At 42.9% G+C, this 16,840-nt stretch overlaps 2 protein-coding genes across 2 annotated transcripts in view; both read right to left on the reverse strand.

Moving 5' to 3' along the window:
* LOC135517161 (hepatocyte nuclear factor 4-gamma-like) overlaps positions 1–3,901 on the reverse strand; it is a 38,865-nt gene extending 34,964 nt beyond the window's left edge. Inside the window, exon 1 of the mRNA XM_064941217.1 lies at positions 3,685–3,901. The gene's annotated coding sequence lies outside the window, so the exon portion shown is untranslated. The remainder of the gene's footprint in view (positions 1–3,684) is intronic.
* Positions 3,902–4,309: 408 nt separating this feature from the next.
* Positions 4,310–14,991, reverse strand: LOC135516942 (probable G-protein coupled receptor 141). Its single transcript, XM_064941006.1, has 3 exons — positions 14,873–14,991; positions 11,092–11,195; positions 4,310–4,881 (listed from the first exon to the last, which is right to left on the reverse strand). Exons 1-3 carry the CDS (start codon positions 14,989–14,991, stop codon positions 4,310–4,312), a joined length of 795 nt encoding a protein of 264 aa, XP_064797078.1.
* Between the last annotated feature and the right edge of the window lie 1,849 nt (positions 14,992–16,840).

The raw sequence follows: 16,840 nt of genomic DNA on the forward strand, positions 1-16,840 counted from the left end.
AGTTTAAACATTCGGATCTGTTGCATCAGCCTCATTTTGTAAAAAAATAAATAAATTGATGATAGTGTTTGTATTAATTTGGGATCTATCCCGTCCCACAAGTAGCCCAGAATATGAATATTTATTTATTGCACAGAATAGAAAAGGTAAACTTTTGTACTAAGGGGGATAGTAGATTGATATAGGCTTGTGCTTTTGCTGTTCGTTAGGCCTACTCAGTGAAGTGGTGGCTCTCCCATAGGCACCACTGCAACAGCAGCTGGGCCTATTCTAGCCTCTGATCATGACTGTCATTTCCATGACATTACACATTTTTTATTTTTTTTTTACCTTTATTTTACTAGGCAAGTCAGTTGAGAACAAATTCTTATTTTCAATGACGGCCTAGGAACAGTGGGTTAACTGTCTGTTCAGGGGCAGAACGACAGATTTGTACCTTGTTAGCTCGGGGATTTGAACTTGCAACCTTTCGGTTACTAGTCCAACGCTCTAACCACTAGGCTACCCTGCCGCCCATAAAAGTAGCTGGAACAAGGCATATTCTGTATGGGGGAGGGACAGTAAGAGCCACAGCGCTCGGCCTGAACATTAACACGCATTGTGGAACTGTTTTGGAAGCATAAGGACCTTATCAAAGAATCTCAAATATATAAAAATGTTGATATGTTTAACACTTTTTTGCTAAATACATGATTCCATATGTGTTATTTCATAGTTTTAATGTCTTCATTATTATTCCACAATGTAGAAAATAGTAAAAATAAAGAAAACCCTGGAATGAGTAGGTGTGTCCAAACGTTGGACTGGTACTGTATATACAGTGCATTTGGAAAGTATTCAGACCCCTTGACTTTTTCCACATTTTGGTATGTTACAGCCTTATTCTAAATTTGATTCAATTGTTGATTTGTTCCCTCATCAATCTACACATGATACCCCATAATGACAATGCAAAAAAACGATTTTTAGAATTTTTGGCATATTTAAGTATTCAGACCCTTTACTCAGTACTTTGTTTAAGCACCTTTCGCAGTGATTACAGCCTTGAGGATTCTTGGGTATGATGCTATAAGCTTGACAGAGCTGTATTTCGGAAGTTTCTCCCATTCTTTTCTGCAGATCTTCTCAAGCTCGGTCAAGTTGGATGGGGAGCGTCGCTGCACAGCTATTTTCAGGCCTCTCCAGAGATGTTTGATCGGGTTCAGAATGGGTCACTCAAGGGCATTCAGAGACTTGTCCCGAAGCCACTCCTGAGTTGTCTTGGCTGTGTGCTTAGGGTCGTCGTTCTGTTAGAAGCTGAACCTTCGTCCCAGTCTGAGGTCCTGAGCGCTCTGGAGCAGGTTTTCATTAAAGAGCTCTCTGTACTTTGCTCCTTTCATCTTTGTGCTGTTGTCTGTGCACAACATTGGTGTACCATGTTTTGTGCTTGCTACCCTGTTGTGTTGCTACCATGCTGCCATCTTTCCCTCAATCCTGACTCGTCTCCCAATCCTTGCTGATGAAAAACATCCCCACAGCATGATGCTGCCACCACCATGTTTCACCGTAGAGATGGTGCCAGGTTTCCTCCGGACATGATGCTGCCACCACCATGTTTCACCGTAGGGATGGTGCCAGGTTTCCTCCGGACGTGACGCTTCGCATTCAGGCCAAAGACTTCAATCTTGATTTCATCAAACCAGAGAATCTTGTTTCTCATGGACTGAGAGTCCTTTAGGTGCCTTTTGGTAAACTCCAAGTGAGCTGTCAAGGCCTGATTGGTGAGGTGCTGCAGAGATGGTTGTCCTTCTGGAAGGTTCTCCCATCTCCACAGAGGAACACTGGAGATCTGTCAGAGTAACCATTGGGCTCTTGGTCACCTTCCTGACCAAGGCCCTTCTCCCCCGATTGCTCAGTTTGGCCAGGCGGCCAGCTCTAGGAAGAGTCTTGGTGGATCCAAACTTCTTCCATTGAAGAATGATGGAGGCCACTGTGTTCTTGGGGACCTTCAATGCTGAAAAACATTTTTGGTACCCTTCCCCAGATCTGTGCCTCGACACAATCCTGTGTCAGACATGTACGGACTATGCCTTTGACCTCATGGCTTGGTTTATGCTCTGACATGCACTGTCAACTGTGAGACTTAATAAAGACAGGTGCGTGCCTTTCCAAATCATGTCCAATAAATTTAATTTACCACAGGTGTACTCCAATCAAGTTGTAGACACATCTCAAGGATGATCAATGGAAACAGGACGCACCTGAGCTCAATTTCGGGCCTCATAGAAAAGGGTCTGAATACTTGCAGTATGTAAACAAGGTATTTCAGGTTTTTTTTTATACATTTGCAAAAATTCAAAAAACTTGTTTTTGCTTTGTAATTATGGGAAATTGTGTGTTGATTGATGAAGGGAAAAAACAATTTAATACATTTTAGAATGAGGCTGTAACGTAACAAAATGTGGAAGTCAAGGGGTACGAATACTTTCTGAATGCCCTGTATATGACAGACATTTGTTGGTCTGAGCCTCTGCAGTCACCGGAAGAGGGCATATTGATCCCCTTCACATTGAGTTGACATTTTAAAGCTGCAATATTAAGCTTTTTGGGAGGCCAAGTCACTTGGCTCTGCCTAGTGGTTAGAGCGTTGGACTAGTAACCGAAAGGTTGCAAGTTCAATCCCGAGGTGACAAGGTACAAATCTGTCGTTCTGCCACTGAACAGGCAGTTAACACACTGTTCCTAGGCCGTCATTGAAAATAAGAATTTGTTCTTAACTGACTTGCCTGGTTAAATAAAGGTAAAACAAAAAGAAAAAAAAGAAGTGACAGATCTGTTCTGTGTGCACTATTTATATGCTTCCCATTCTTAAGATTTATTATTTTACTTTAGGTTTTGTACCCCTGTTTCAAACAGCTGAAAATACAATATTTTTGCTTATAGAAAATACATTTCACATCTGTTTAAATGGTACAAAGATTATCTACATTATATTTGCATGTTTTGTCACAAACTGAAATTAGACAAACTATCAGAATTGTAGCAACCAGGAAATGGTTGCGCAATGTCTGCATAGCGCATCTTTAAAATGGTTACAGTAAGGGTTATGGTTAGGGTAAGAGTTAAGGTTGGGTTAGGTAGGGGTTATAGTTAGGGTAAGAGTTAAGGTTAGGGTTAGGTAAGGGTTATAGTTAGGGTAAAAGTTAAGGTTGGGTTAGGTAAGGGTTATAGTTAGGGTAAGAGTTAAGGTTAGGGTTAGGTAAGGGTTATAGTTAGGGTAAAAGTTAAGGTTGGGTTAGGTAAGGGTTATGCTTAGGGTAAAAGTTAAGGTTAGGGTTAGGTAAGGGTTATGGTTAGGGTAAGGGTAGGGGTTAAAGTTAGGGTTTAGGGTAGGGGTTAGGGTTATGGTTAGGGTAAGGGTAGGGGTTAAAGTTAGGGTTTAGGGTTAGGTAAGGGTTATAGTTAGGGTAAGAGTAGGGGTAGGGATTAAAGTTAGGGTAAGGGTAGGGGTTAGGGTTAGGGTAAGGGTAGGGGTTAAAGTTAGGGTTTGGGGTAGGGGCGTCCCAAGGATCCCTGATAACACGACTAATTCATTGTGGCCGATAGGTCAAACGAAAGACCAAAATGAACGAGTCACAGAACCATAAGATTTAGGCAACAAACATCATATGTTAATTATTTATTATTTCAAAGGAGACCGCTTACCTTTCTCTTGGTCCGTCAGCGATGTGCATTAATCCAACAGGACGCCAGTAAACTAGCCACCAGTTTGGCCACTTGTCCCCCTTGTCACCACACGAAATGAGAGAGTCGTGGGCGAGGAGTTGCAACAGCACACGGAGGGTTGGAAAGGGAAGCTGTGGGCCTATAATTCATTGAACGACACATTGGATGGTGCCGGCTTCGGTTGTCATTAGATCGATTTACTAAACAAACTGAAAGTAGGGTGGGGATGTTAAACAGTAACTAGCCTCCATAAAACTGAGAGGGGAAATAATGTAGGTGTGTGTGTGGTCAGCCTATGATGTCGAGACGGGGGTAAAGGGTGAGGAGGAGGTAATGTTTCACAGAATAATAGTAGAACAGTAACATTTTAGACATTTATTTACTTATTAGAATATTTACATACTCTGTAGCCTTACACAACGTTTTTTCAAAGATTTAAATCGACATATTGAGAGAAATGTCATTGGCACGGCTTACTGTATTTTAAATTCCAATATGAGAGCCAATACATTTTTGTCCAGTATAGTCAACCTGCAATAGACCTACAATACAGTAGACTATGCTGTGTAGCTATATAAACAAGCAGATGGTGCTAAAGCACCGTTTAAAAGGGAAGCAATATTACAGCGAGGTTTTGGTAATGTGAGAAGAGGTCACACATATAGCAGTGTCCCCTCTCTAGGAAAGTAAACATGTCGAGACATCTGAGGGCCGTGAGACTGAGGAACACCTCGTTAGTGTGCTCCAGCTGCTGCAGGTGTTCCAGGTAGTAAATCCTGAACATTTGATAGGGCATGAAACACACCAGCAGCACCACAGCAAAACACAGGCTCTTCAGCTGAGCCCAGAATTCCTGGTGAATTCCTGGTGAATTGCTGGTGAATTCCTGGTGAAGCATGCAGTCTAGCTCGTACTTCCTGGTCAGAAGGCTCATGACGTGACACTGCAGTGCTGTCTGCACACAGACCACGATAACGATCACAGAGCTCATGATGTAGTTCAGCTTTTTCACGCCAGAGTGATTTTTCAGGTGGCTGCCGAATTGGAAACAGTGAGAGTCATTGGAGGCCATTTTGCTTGTGTCTTCATGGACTTCCTTGCCGTAGTTGAAATAGAGGATTGGGAAAATGACCACAAAGGTCACCACCCACACCGCCACGCTGGCGATTAAAGCAACTTACTGGAAAAGAGCAAAGAAGAGAAGAGAACTTCAGTGATTTTGTGAGAAACTGATATTTGCCTTTCCCATTCTATATGCCATGACACACATTGAGAGGTGTATGGTTCAACCCTCTAACCTCTACTTCTAGAACACTGTCAACACTGTCAAGTATAACATGGACGGTTAACTACCTGTAGAACGGTCTATATCTAAGTAATATAATAAAACAATTCCCATAAAAAAATCCAGCAGTTTAATTTAAAGATATACATTTATTTTGCATGGGCTGAGTGCCAATCCCCCGCATCCGCCCTTGTCGAATGGAGGTAGTTTTGGCCTCGTCTGAAGGTAACCCATACTAACGAATGGAGCTAGTTTTGGACTCGTCTGAAGGTAACCCATACTAACGAACGGAGATAGTTTTGGACTCGTCTGAAGGTAACCCATACTAACGAATGGAGGTAGTTTTGGACTCATCTGAAGGTAACCCATACTAACGAATGGAGCTAGTTTTGGCCTCGTCTGAAGGTAACCCATACTAACGAATGGAGGTAGTTTTGGACTCGTCTGAAGGTAACCCATACTAACGAATGGAGGTAGTTTTGGACTCGTCTGAAGGTAACCCATACTAACGAACGGAGATAGTTTTGGACTCGTCTGAAGGTAACCCATACTAACGAATGGAGGTAGTTTTGGACTCATCTGAAGGTAACCCATACTAACGAATGGAGGTAGTTTTGGACTCATCTGAAGGTAACCCATACTAACGAATGGAGGTAGTTTTGTGCCAACAAAAATAAATAAATATGTTTACAAAATAAATAAATAAATAAATATGTTTACAAAAAAAACTTCAATATTTCCTGAGACTTCTTATATCTCCTAAATATAGGACAGCCACTTCAAAACCGTATTCCTGCTGATTATTATTTTCCATGAACATGGTTATGACTCAGCATTAGATCAGAACCTTGATACTGTTTGGTGTCTAAGTTTGAACATTAGTAATGAAGATTAGGCTATTTTGTTTGTCCGGTTAACCAGATATAGACAGAGCCTTGGTAGTTCCAAACTTCTTCCAGTTAACAATGTTCTTGGGGGGACCTTCAATGCTGCAGAAATATGTTGGTACAATTCCCCAGATCTGCGCCTCGACACACTCCTGTCTCGTAGCTCTACGGAGAATTTCTTAGATCACATGACCTTGGTTTTTGCTCTGACATGCACTGTCAACTGTGGGACCTTATATAGACAGGTGTGTGCCTTTCCAAATAATGTCCAATAAATTGAATTTACCACAGGTGGACTCCAATCATGTTGTAGAAACATCTAAAGGATGATCAATTGAAACAGGATGCACCTGAGCTATATTTCGAGTCTCATAGCAAAGAGTCTGAATACTTATGTACAATGCCTTGCAAAAGTATTCATCCCCCTTGGCATTTTTCCAGTTTTGTGGCATTACAACCTGTAATTTAAATATATTTTTATTTGGATTTCATGTAATGGACATACACAAAACACAGTCTAAATTGATGAAGTTATTAAATGAAAAAATTCATGTAAAACTGAAAAGTGGTGTGTGCATATGTATTTACCCCTTTTGCTGTGAAGCCCCTAAATAAGATCTGGTGCAACCATTTACCTTCAGAAGTCACATAATTAGTTAAATAAAGTACACCTGTGTGCAATCTACGTGTCACATGATCTGTCACATGATCTCCGTATATATACATCTGCTCTGAAAGGCCCCAGAGTCTGCAACACCACTAAGCAAGAGGCACCACCAAGCAAGTGGCACCGTGAAGACCAAGGAGCTCGCCAAACAGGTCAGGGACAAAGTTGTGGACAAGTACAGATCAGGGTTGGGTTATAAAAAAATATCAGAAACCTTGAACATCCCACGGAGCACCATTAAATCCATTATAAAAAAATAGAAAGAATATGGCACCACAACAAACCTGCCAAGAGAAGGCTGCCCACCATAACTCACGGACCGGGTAAGGAGGGTGTTAATCAGAGAGGCAACAAAGAGACCAAAGATAACCCTGATGGAGCTGCAAAGCTCTACAGCGGAGATTGGGGTATCTGTCCATGGGACCACTTTAAGCCGTGCACTCCACAGAGCTGGGCTTTACAGAAGAGTGGCCAAAAAAAAGCAATTGCTTAAACAAAAAAATAAGCAAATACATTTGGTGTTCACCAAAAGGCACGTGGGAGACTCCCCAAACATATGGAAGAAGGTACTCTGGTCAGATTAGACAAAAATTAAGCTTTTTCGCCATCAAGGAGAACGCTATGTCTGGCACAAACCCAATAACTCTCATCAACCTGGTGAAGTTTTTCATCGGCATGGACTGGGAAACTGGTCAGAATTGAAGGATTAATGGATGGCGCTAAATACAGGGAAAATCTTGAGAGAAACCTGTTTCAGTCTTCCAGAGATTTGAGACTGGGACGGTGGTTCACCTTCCAGCAGGGGAAACAGTTAAATGTCTTGGAAATGTCTAGTCAAAGCCCAGACCTCAATCCAATTGAAAATCTGTGGTAAGATTTAAAGATGTCTGTACACCAGAGGAACTGGAGCAGTTTTGCCTTGAAGAATGGGAAAAGATCCCAGTGGCTAGATTTGCCAAGCTTATAGAGACATACCCCAAGAGACTTGCAGCTGTAATTGCTGCAAAAGGTGGCTCTACAAAGTATTGACTTTGGGGAGATGAATAGTTATACACACTCAAGTTTTCTTTTTTTCTGCCTTATTTCTTGTTTGCTTCACAATAAAAACATATTTTGTATCTTCAAGGGGGTAGGCATGTTCTGGAAATCCAATGATACAAACCCCCAAAAATCTATTTTAATTCCAGGTTGTAAGGCAACAAAATATGAAAAATGCCAAGGGGGTGAATACTTTCGCAAGTCACTGTAAAGAAGGTATTTCTGTTATTTTGTTTTTAATACTTTTGAAAACATTTCTAAAATCTTGTTTTTGCTTATTCATTATGTGGTACTGTGTGTGGATTGATGATGAAAAACATGTATATAATCCATTTTAAAATAAGGCTGTAATGTAACCAAATGAGGGAAAGTCAAGAGGTCTGAATACTTTCTGAAGGTGCTGAATGCACACAGGCAAACTAGATCATGCTGCAGGCATGTTTACAACTGATCATTTGTCACACCCTGGCCTTAGTTATCTTTGTTTTCTTTATTATTTTGGTTAGGTCAGGGTGTGACATGTGGGATTTATGTGTTTCACCTGGTCCAGGGGTTTTGTATGTTTATGGGGCTGTTTCCTTTCTAGGTAGTTTTGTATGTCTATGGTTGCCTAGATTGGTTCTCAATTAGAGGCAGCTGTCTGTCGTTGTCTCTGATTGGGAACTGTCTTCTGTCTTTGTGTCATTGCACCAGATAGGACTGTTTCGGTTTTCACATTTATTGTTTTGTATTTTGTAGTGTTCTCGTTGTTCGTCTATATTAAAGATGTTGAACACGAACCACGCTGCATTTTGGTCCTCCTCTCCTTCAGCGGAAGAGAACCGTTACATCATTGATGGCATAGTGCATGAATGAATGCAATTAATTGATGATTGAATGCTATGATGGTCACCACCAGTTGTGTAATGGAGGGTATATGCAAGTATATACCGCATAACCACTTATTATGCAGTGGACATTGTATATACTTCTTCTTATTACCCGCTGATAAGTATCAACGTAGTGGTATTGGAAGTTTACGCCGCATAAATTAACAGGGTTGATGGAACAGATAGGAATGTTGCTAAAATATTATTTCTTAACTTTTTAGGTGCAGAAATGTATACACGAGAGTAGGCCTACACTTCAATGTTTCTCAATACAATTTGTGCAAAAACACAGTTCTAAAATGAGCACCGCACAGGTAAGTGGGTTTCTGGACAGAGATGGAAACGTCTGCTAGAAATAGGGGGGATTTAAAGATGTAACAAATATCAATGCTTGCTAATATGATTAGGATAATGCCTTTGGCTGCTAGACAATTAACCAAAGTGGAAAGAAAACCAATAGAATAGGGGAATGCATCTGAGCACGTCTTTATATGTATATAAACATCCACTGTTTCTATGGTGGGATTGTGGCAATGGGCTACTTTGAATCAAGGTAAGACATACCTCATAATATGAAGTAAAACATCCAGTTTTCAAACAATTCAGGAACAGACCTAACCGTCTTCTGGTAGATGGAAAGACTGGGCATCGAGCCCCAAAACCTTCTCTATCAATAAACTAGCTACAAAGTAGCCTATTTCTTCCTGTCAGAATGATATCATGATTATTTGCATCAATCCAGCAGCCATTTGTTTTGCAAACTCCATCTCATGTGCTACACAAACACTGCAAGCCAACCAACAGTGCTAGGTGCCTGCAAAGTTGAACTAAAGGGTAACTACATTCCAAAATCAAAATGCCCACTTTTTTTCATTGATTTAATCCATTTTAGAATAAGGCTGTAACGTAACAAAATGTGGTTATTTTGAATGGGTCTGAATATTTTCCAAATGCAGTGTATTGGCAAGGGCCTGAGACTAGGCCTGAGACTAGGCCTGAGACTAGGCCTGAGACTAGGCCTGGGGGCTAGTCCTGAGACTAGGCCTGGGGGCTAGGCCTGAGACTAGGCCTGAGACTAGGCCTGAGGAGACTAGGCCTGAGACTAGGCCTGAGACTAGGCCTGAGACTAGGCCTGAGGGCTAGGCCTGAGACTAGGCCTGAGACAACAGGTTATCAACATATTCAAATAATGATTGACATTTTCATTAAAAAACATTATTTTGATGAATTTATTCTTACTATTTCATCCTTCCACAAGATATAGTCCCGACACAAATCAAGGGTTGCTACCCAAGCCAGCTGGTCGTTCGTTCTATCGGTTCGGTTTCCAGAGACACGACCCGGTCGTTAAGTCTTTTTGTTCTAAATCTATCCCTTGCTTGGTAGCTAGCCAACTTTTGTCAACAGTCACGTCAAACAGTGCAGCCAGAATAATGGCAAAGTAGCTGGATTTGCATTTGTTTAAGCTGTTTTCTCGTGACATTTATTTGGATAACAATGGGCTAATGATGAGTGATTTCGCCTGGCATAGAAAATGTGCTCTCTCGTCAGGACACTGTTGTTCAGAGGAGCTAGTCTGTATATATCCATACAGATTATGCTGATTCATGATTTTGACTGGCTGAGAAAAGCTGCCTGCTTGTCTGTCTCCTCCCGACTCCCACCCCTCACCTTCATTATTATGGGACAGCTGGAGATAGAATTTCAATATTGAAACAATGTTGCAAATGTCAGAGCGCCAGACAGCAAGGTTTATACAAATCTCTGCTATTGAAAACCAATTGCTAGTCTAAAAGAAATGGGAGATGATGTCTAGATGCTGTTTACAGTGGAGATCAAGTTGATAAATAGTCTGTCTGGGCTGATGAGACAGTAGATTGTGCAATGAGAGGGAACAGAGTAAATAGGCATTTCAACATCATAGCTTTAGCCGGTGGTAACTTGTGGAATAGACACCGGCTGGAATTGGGTTTTCACCAATCAGTATCCAGGATTATACCGACCCATTGTATAACTGCCTGTAGAACACGGTTAACTACCTGTAGAACACAGTTAACTACCTCTAGAACACAGTTAACTACCTCTAGAACATGGTTAACCACCTGTAAAACACAGTTAACTACTTCTAGAACATGGTTAACTACCTGTAGAACACAGTTAACTACCTCTAGAAGGTGGTTAACTACCTGTAGAACACAGTTAACTACCTATAGAACATGGTTACCTACCTGTGGAACACAGTAAACTACTTCTGAACACAGTTAACTACCTCTAGAACATGGTTAACTACCTGTAGAACACAGTTAACTACCTCTAGAAGGTGGTTAACTACCTGTAAAACACAGTTAACTACTTCTAGAACATGGTTAACTACCTTTAGAACACAGTTAACTACCTCTAGAAGGTGGTTAACTACCTGTAGAACACAGTTAACTACCTCTAGAAGGTGGTTAACTACCTTTAGAACACAGTTAACTACCTCTAGAAGGTGGTTAACTACCTGTAGAACACAGTTAACTACCTCTAGAAGGTGGTTAACTACCTTTAGAACACAGTTAACTACCTCTAGAAGGTGGTTAACTACCTGTAGAACACAGTTAACAGAGAGAGAGAGATAGCGTTCCGGGAAATTCATCTTGCATGTCCTCCACAGCATTACTCTCCTGGAGGTGAGGAAGTGGGTCATCAGACTCAGCAGCATCAGGAAGATGGTCATGGACATCACAATCACATAGCGTCTGATACTGGACACAGAGAGATACACAGGGTAAGGGTGCGTATGTGTGTGTTTGGCTGTGTGTGTGTGGGTGTGTGTGGCCAGAACTACAGCATGCAGTGGAATGTATGGAGAGGTATCAAACAGATTTCCATTAGCTACAGTGTGTCCCATACTCCTATACATCCATCGCCATCCTCATGATAAGCGTTTAAAAACGTTATTTTATGTTCGAGGCAATTCTACCAGTCCCCCCAAAAAACGCAACGAAGCACCTATGCAGAGCATTCACTTTGTCACTCAGAAGCGTATTCCAGTGTCTGCCTGCCAGCTGAACAGCTTTCCCCGTGTGTGTGTTTAGGCTAAATGTCCCTCTCCCCACTGAAGCACAAGCTACACCAGCCCCTCCCACCTTCGAAGCATAGGCTAACGTACTGACGTTACCATAGGCTAACGTACTGACGTTACCATAGGCTACTATACTGATGTTACCATAGGCTACTGTACTGACGTTCCCATAGGCTAATCTACTGATGTTACCATAGGCTAATGTACTGATGTTCCCATAGGCTAATGTACTGATGTTACCATAGGCTAATGTACTGATGGCTAATGTACTGATGGCTACTGTACTGATGTTACCATAGGCTAATGTACTGATGTTACCATAGGCTACTATACTGACGTTACCATAGGCTAATGTACTGATGTTACCATAGGCTACTGTACTGATGTTACCATAGGCTACTGTACTGATGTTAACTTGGGCTACTGTACTGATGTTACCATAGGCTAATGTACTGATGTTACCATAGGCTAATGTACTGATGTTACCATAGGCTAACGTACTGACGTTACCATAGGCTACTATACTGATGTTACCATAGGCTAATGTACTGATGTTCCCATAGGCTAATGTACTGATGTTACCATAGGCTACTGTACTGATGTTACCATAGGCTAATGTACTGATGGCTAATGTACTGATGGCTACTGTACTGATGTTACCATAGGCTAATGTACTGATGTTACCATAGGCTACTATACTGACGTTACCATAGGCTAATGTACTGATGTTACCATAGGCTGCTGTACTGATGTTACCATAGGCTAATGTACTGACGTTCCCATAGGCTAATGTACTGATGTTACCATAGGCTAACGTCCTGATGTTACCATAGGCTAATGTACTGATGGCTACTGTACTGATGTTACCATAGGCTACTGTACTGATGTTACCATAGGCTAATGTACTGATGTTACCATAGGCTAATGTACTGATGGCTACTGTACTGATGTTACCATAGGCTACTGTACTGATGTTACTATAGGCTACTGTACTGATGTTACCATAGGTTACTGTACTGATGTTACCATAGGCTACTATACTGATGTTACCATAGGCTACTATACTGATGTTACCATAGGCTAATGTACTGACGTTACCATAGGCTAATGTAATGATGTTACCATAGGCTACTGTTCATCGACTACAGCTCGGCATTCAACACCATAGTACCCTCCAAGCTCGTCATCAAGCTCGAGACCCTGGGTCTCGACCCCGCCCTGTGCAACTGGGTACTGGACTTCCTGACGGGCCGCCCCCAGGTGGTGAGGGTAGGTAACAACATCTCCTCCCCGCTGATCCTCAACACTGGGGCCCCACAAGGGTGCATTCTGAGCCCTCTCCTGTACTCCCTGTTCACCCACGACTGCGTGGCCACGCACGCCTCCAACTCAATCATCAAGTTTGCGGACGACACAACAGTGGCAGGCTTGATTACCAACAACGACGAGACGGCCTACAGGGAGGAGGTGAGGGCCCTCGGAGTGTGGTGTCAGGAAAATAACCTCACACTCAACGTCAACAAAACTAAGGAGATGATTGTGGACTTCAGGAAACAGCAGAGGGAACACCCCCCTATCCACATCGATGGAACAGTAGTGGAGAGAGTAGCAAGTTTTAAGTTCCTCGGCATACACATCACAGACAAACTGAATTGGTCCACTCACACAGACAGCATTGTGAAGAAGGCGCAGCAGCGCCTCTTCAACCTCAGGAGGCTGAAGAAATTAGGCTTGTCACCAAAAGCACTCACAAACTTCTACAGATGCACAATCGAGAGCATCCTGGCGGGCTGTATCACCGCCTGGTACGGCAACTGCTCCGCCCTCAACCGTAAGGCTCTCCAGAGGGTAGTGAGGTCTGCACAACGCATCATCGGGGGCAAACTACCTGCCCTCCAGGACACCTACACCACCCGATGTTACAGGAAGGCCATAAAGATCATCAAGGACATCAACCACCCGAGTCACTGCCTGTTCACCCCGCTATCATCCAGAAGGCGAGGTCAGTACAGGTGCATCAAAGCTGGGACCGAGAGACTGAAAAACAGCTTCTATCTCAAGGCCATCAGACTGTTAAACAGCCACCACTAACATTGAGTGGCTGCTGCCAACACACTGACACTGACTCAACTCCAGCCACTTTAATAATGGGAATTGATGGGAAATGATGTAAATATATCACTAGCCACTTTAAACAATGCTACCTTATATAATGTTACTTACCCTACATTATTCATCTCATATGCATACGTATATACTGTACTCTATATCATCGACTGCATCCTTATGTAATACATGTATCACTAGTCACTTTAACTATGCCACTTTGTTTACATACTCATCTCATATGTATATACTGTACTCGATACCATCTACTGTATCTTGCCTATGCTGCTCTGTACCATCACTCATTCATATATCCTTATGTACATATTCTTTATCCCCTTACACTGTGTATAAGACAGTAGTTTAGGAATTGTTAGTTAGATTACTTGTTGGTTATTACTGCATTGTCGGAACTAGAAGCACAAGCATTTCGCTACACTCGCATTAACATCTGCTAACCATGTGTATGTGACAAATACAATTTGATTTGATTTGATTTGATGTTACCATAGGCTAACGTACTGATGTTACCATAGGCTACTGTACTGATGTTACCATAGGCTACTCTACTGATGTTACCATAGGCTAACGTACTGATGTTACCATAGGCTAATGTTCTGATGTTACCATAGGCTAACGTACTGATGTTACCATAGGCTACTGTACTGACGTTACCATAGGCTAATGTACTGACGTTACCATAGGCTAATGTACTGACGTTACCATAGGCTAATGTACTGACGTTACCATAGGCTACTGTACTGATGTTACCATAGGCTACTGTACTGATGTTACCATAGGCTAATGTACTGATGTACTGATGTTATGTAATCCTGATGTTATGTACTGATGTTATGTAATGTTATGTAATAAGTAATCCTTCTCACCACCCCCCCCTTAATGATTTAGATGCACTATTGTAAAGTGGCTGTTCCACTGGATGTCAGAAGGTGAATTCACCAATTTGTAAGTCGCTCTGGATAAGAGCGTCTGCTAAATGACTTAAATGTAAATGTAAATGTTATGCTAATGTACTGCAGATAAGGTCACAGATACCTTAAAAAAGGTAGGGGTGTGGATCAGAAAACCAGTCAGTATCTGGTGACCATTTGCCTCATGCAGCGCGACACATCTCCTTTGCATAGAGTTGATCAGGCTGTTGATTGTGGCCTGTGGAATGTTGTCCCACTCCTCTTCAATGGCTAGGCGAAGTTGGTGGATATTGGTGGGAATTGGAACATGTTGTCGTACACGTCGATACAGAGCATCCCAAACATACTCAACGGGTGACATGGCTGCTGAGTATACAGGCCATTGAAGAACTGGGACATTTTCAGCTTCCAGGAATTTTGTACAGATCCTTGCGACATGGGGCCGTGCATTATCATGCTGAAACATGAGTTGATGTACTGGTGAATGGCATCACAATGGGCATCAGGATCTAGTCACGGTATCTGTGTGTTTTCAAATTTCCATTGATAAAATGCAATTGTGTTTGCTGTCTATGGCTTATGCCTGTTGTGGCAGAGCAGGGGGTTTGATCTAGACGTTTACACAGATCAGACATGGACACAAGTGTGATAACTCAGCTTCAAGAGTGTTTGTTTAAACCAATAAAGGAAAAGAAACAGGTCTCCTCCAGGAGACCTCTTCCGGGTTACCGCCGGGTAATGGTGTCTCCACTGGGGTAGAACACAGAGCCCATCTGTTCGAGCAGACATGAGGACGTCACGAACCGCCTAGACCTTCCTCTCCTGGGGCTTGATGTTCCCCCGTCCAGCTTGCATTTCTTGGAGTTTGCTGTCAACCTGGCTTGCCTGAGCATGTCCAGTATTGCCTGGCGTCAGGGGCTTTCCCAACCTTGGCTGTGGAGGATGATGTCATCCAAATAGGCCACTGGTACTGTTGGTGGGGTCGGAGGACTCGGTCCATCAGGCGCTGGAACGTGGGTGGGGTTCCAAGTAGACCCAAACGGGAGGAGAAGGGTACCTGCCAATATCCCTTGGTCAGGTCCAGGGTGCGGACGTACCAGGACCGGTTGATGAGCTCGTCCACTCTCGGCATGTGGTAGGAGTCGAACAAACTGATGTCGTTCACCCCCTGCACCATTTTCTGTGTGGAATCCTCAATGACTCCCATCCTCAGCATCCTCAGCAAATCAAATCAAATGTATTTATATAGCCCTTCTTACATCAGCTGATATATCAAAGTGCTGTACAGAAACCCTGCCTAAAACCCCAAACAGCAAGCAATGCAGGTGGAGAAGTACAGTGGATAGGAAAAACTCCATTGAAAGACCAAAACCTTGGAAGAAACATAGAGAGGAAACAGGCTATGAGGGGTGGCCGGGTGGAGATTATAACAGAACATGGCCAAGATGTTCAAATGTTCATAAATGACCAGCATGGTCAAATAATAATAATCACAGTAGTTGTCGAGGGTGCAACAAGTCAGCACCTCAGGAGTAAATGTCAGTTGGCTTTTCATAACCGATCATTGAGAGTATCTCTACCGCTCCTGCTGTCTCTAGAGAGTTGAAAACAGCAGGTCGGGGACAGGTAGCATGTCCAGTGAACAGGTCAGAGTTCCATATCCGCAGGCAGAACTGTTGAAACTGGAGCAGCCGCACGGCCAGGTGGACTGGGGACAGCAAGGAGTCATCATGCCAGGTAGTCCTGAGGCATGGTCATAAGACTTAGGTCCTCTGAGAGAGAGAGAGAGAAAGAAAGAGAGAAAGAGAGAATTAGAGCGAGTATAGTTACATTCACACAGGACACCGAATAGACAGGAGAAATACTCCAGATATAACAGACTGACCCTAGCACCCAACACATGAACTACTGCAGCATAAATACTGGAGGCTGAGACAGGAGGGGTTAGGAGACACTGTGGCCCCATCCGATGACACCCCCGGACAGGGCCAAACAGGCAGGATATAACCCCACCCACTTTGCCAAAGCACAGCCACCACACCACTAGAGGGATATCTTCAACCACCAACTTACCATCCTGAGACAAGGCTGAGTATAGCCCACAAAGATCTCCGCCATGGCACAACCCAAGGGGGGGCGTCAACCCAGACAGGAAGACCACGTCAGTGACTCAGCCCACTCAAGTGACGCACCCCTCCTAGGGACGGCATGGAAGAGCACCAGTAAGCCAGTTTCTCAGCCCCTGTAATAAGGTTAGAGGCAGAAAATCCCAGTGGAGAGAGGGGAA

Source organism: Oncorhynchus masou, chromosome 28 (assembly GCF_036934945.1).
Source record: "Oncorhynchus masou masou isolate Uvic2021 chromosome 28, UVic_Omas_1.1, whole genome shotgun sequence".
Lineage (NCBI taxonomy): Eukaryota > Metazoa > Chordata > Actinopteri > Salmoniformes > Salmonidae > Oncorhynchus > Oncorhynchus masou.

Bases quoted from the DNA above. Each gene is read 5' to 3' on its own strand.
- LOC135516942 (XM_064941006.1), bottom strand. From the start codon at position 14,991: ATGTCGCAAGGATCTGTACAAAATTCCTGGAAGCTGAAAATGTCCCAG. The intron at 11,196-14,872 runs GTACGACAACAT...CTCTGTGTCCAG, and splicing joins GGGATGCTCTGTATCGACGT to TATCAGACGCTATGTGATTG. The intron at 4,882-11,091 runs GCAAGATGAATT...TTTTCCAGTAAG, and splicing joins AGTAATGCTGTGGAGGACAT to TTGCTTTAATCGCCAGCGTG.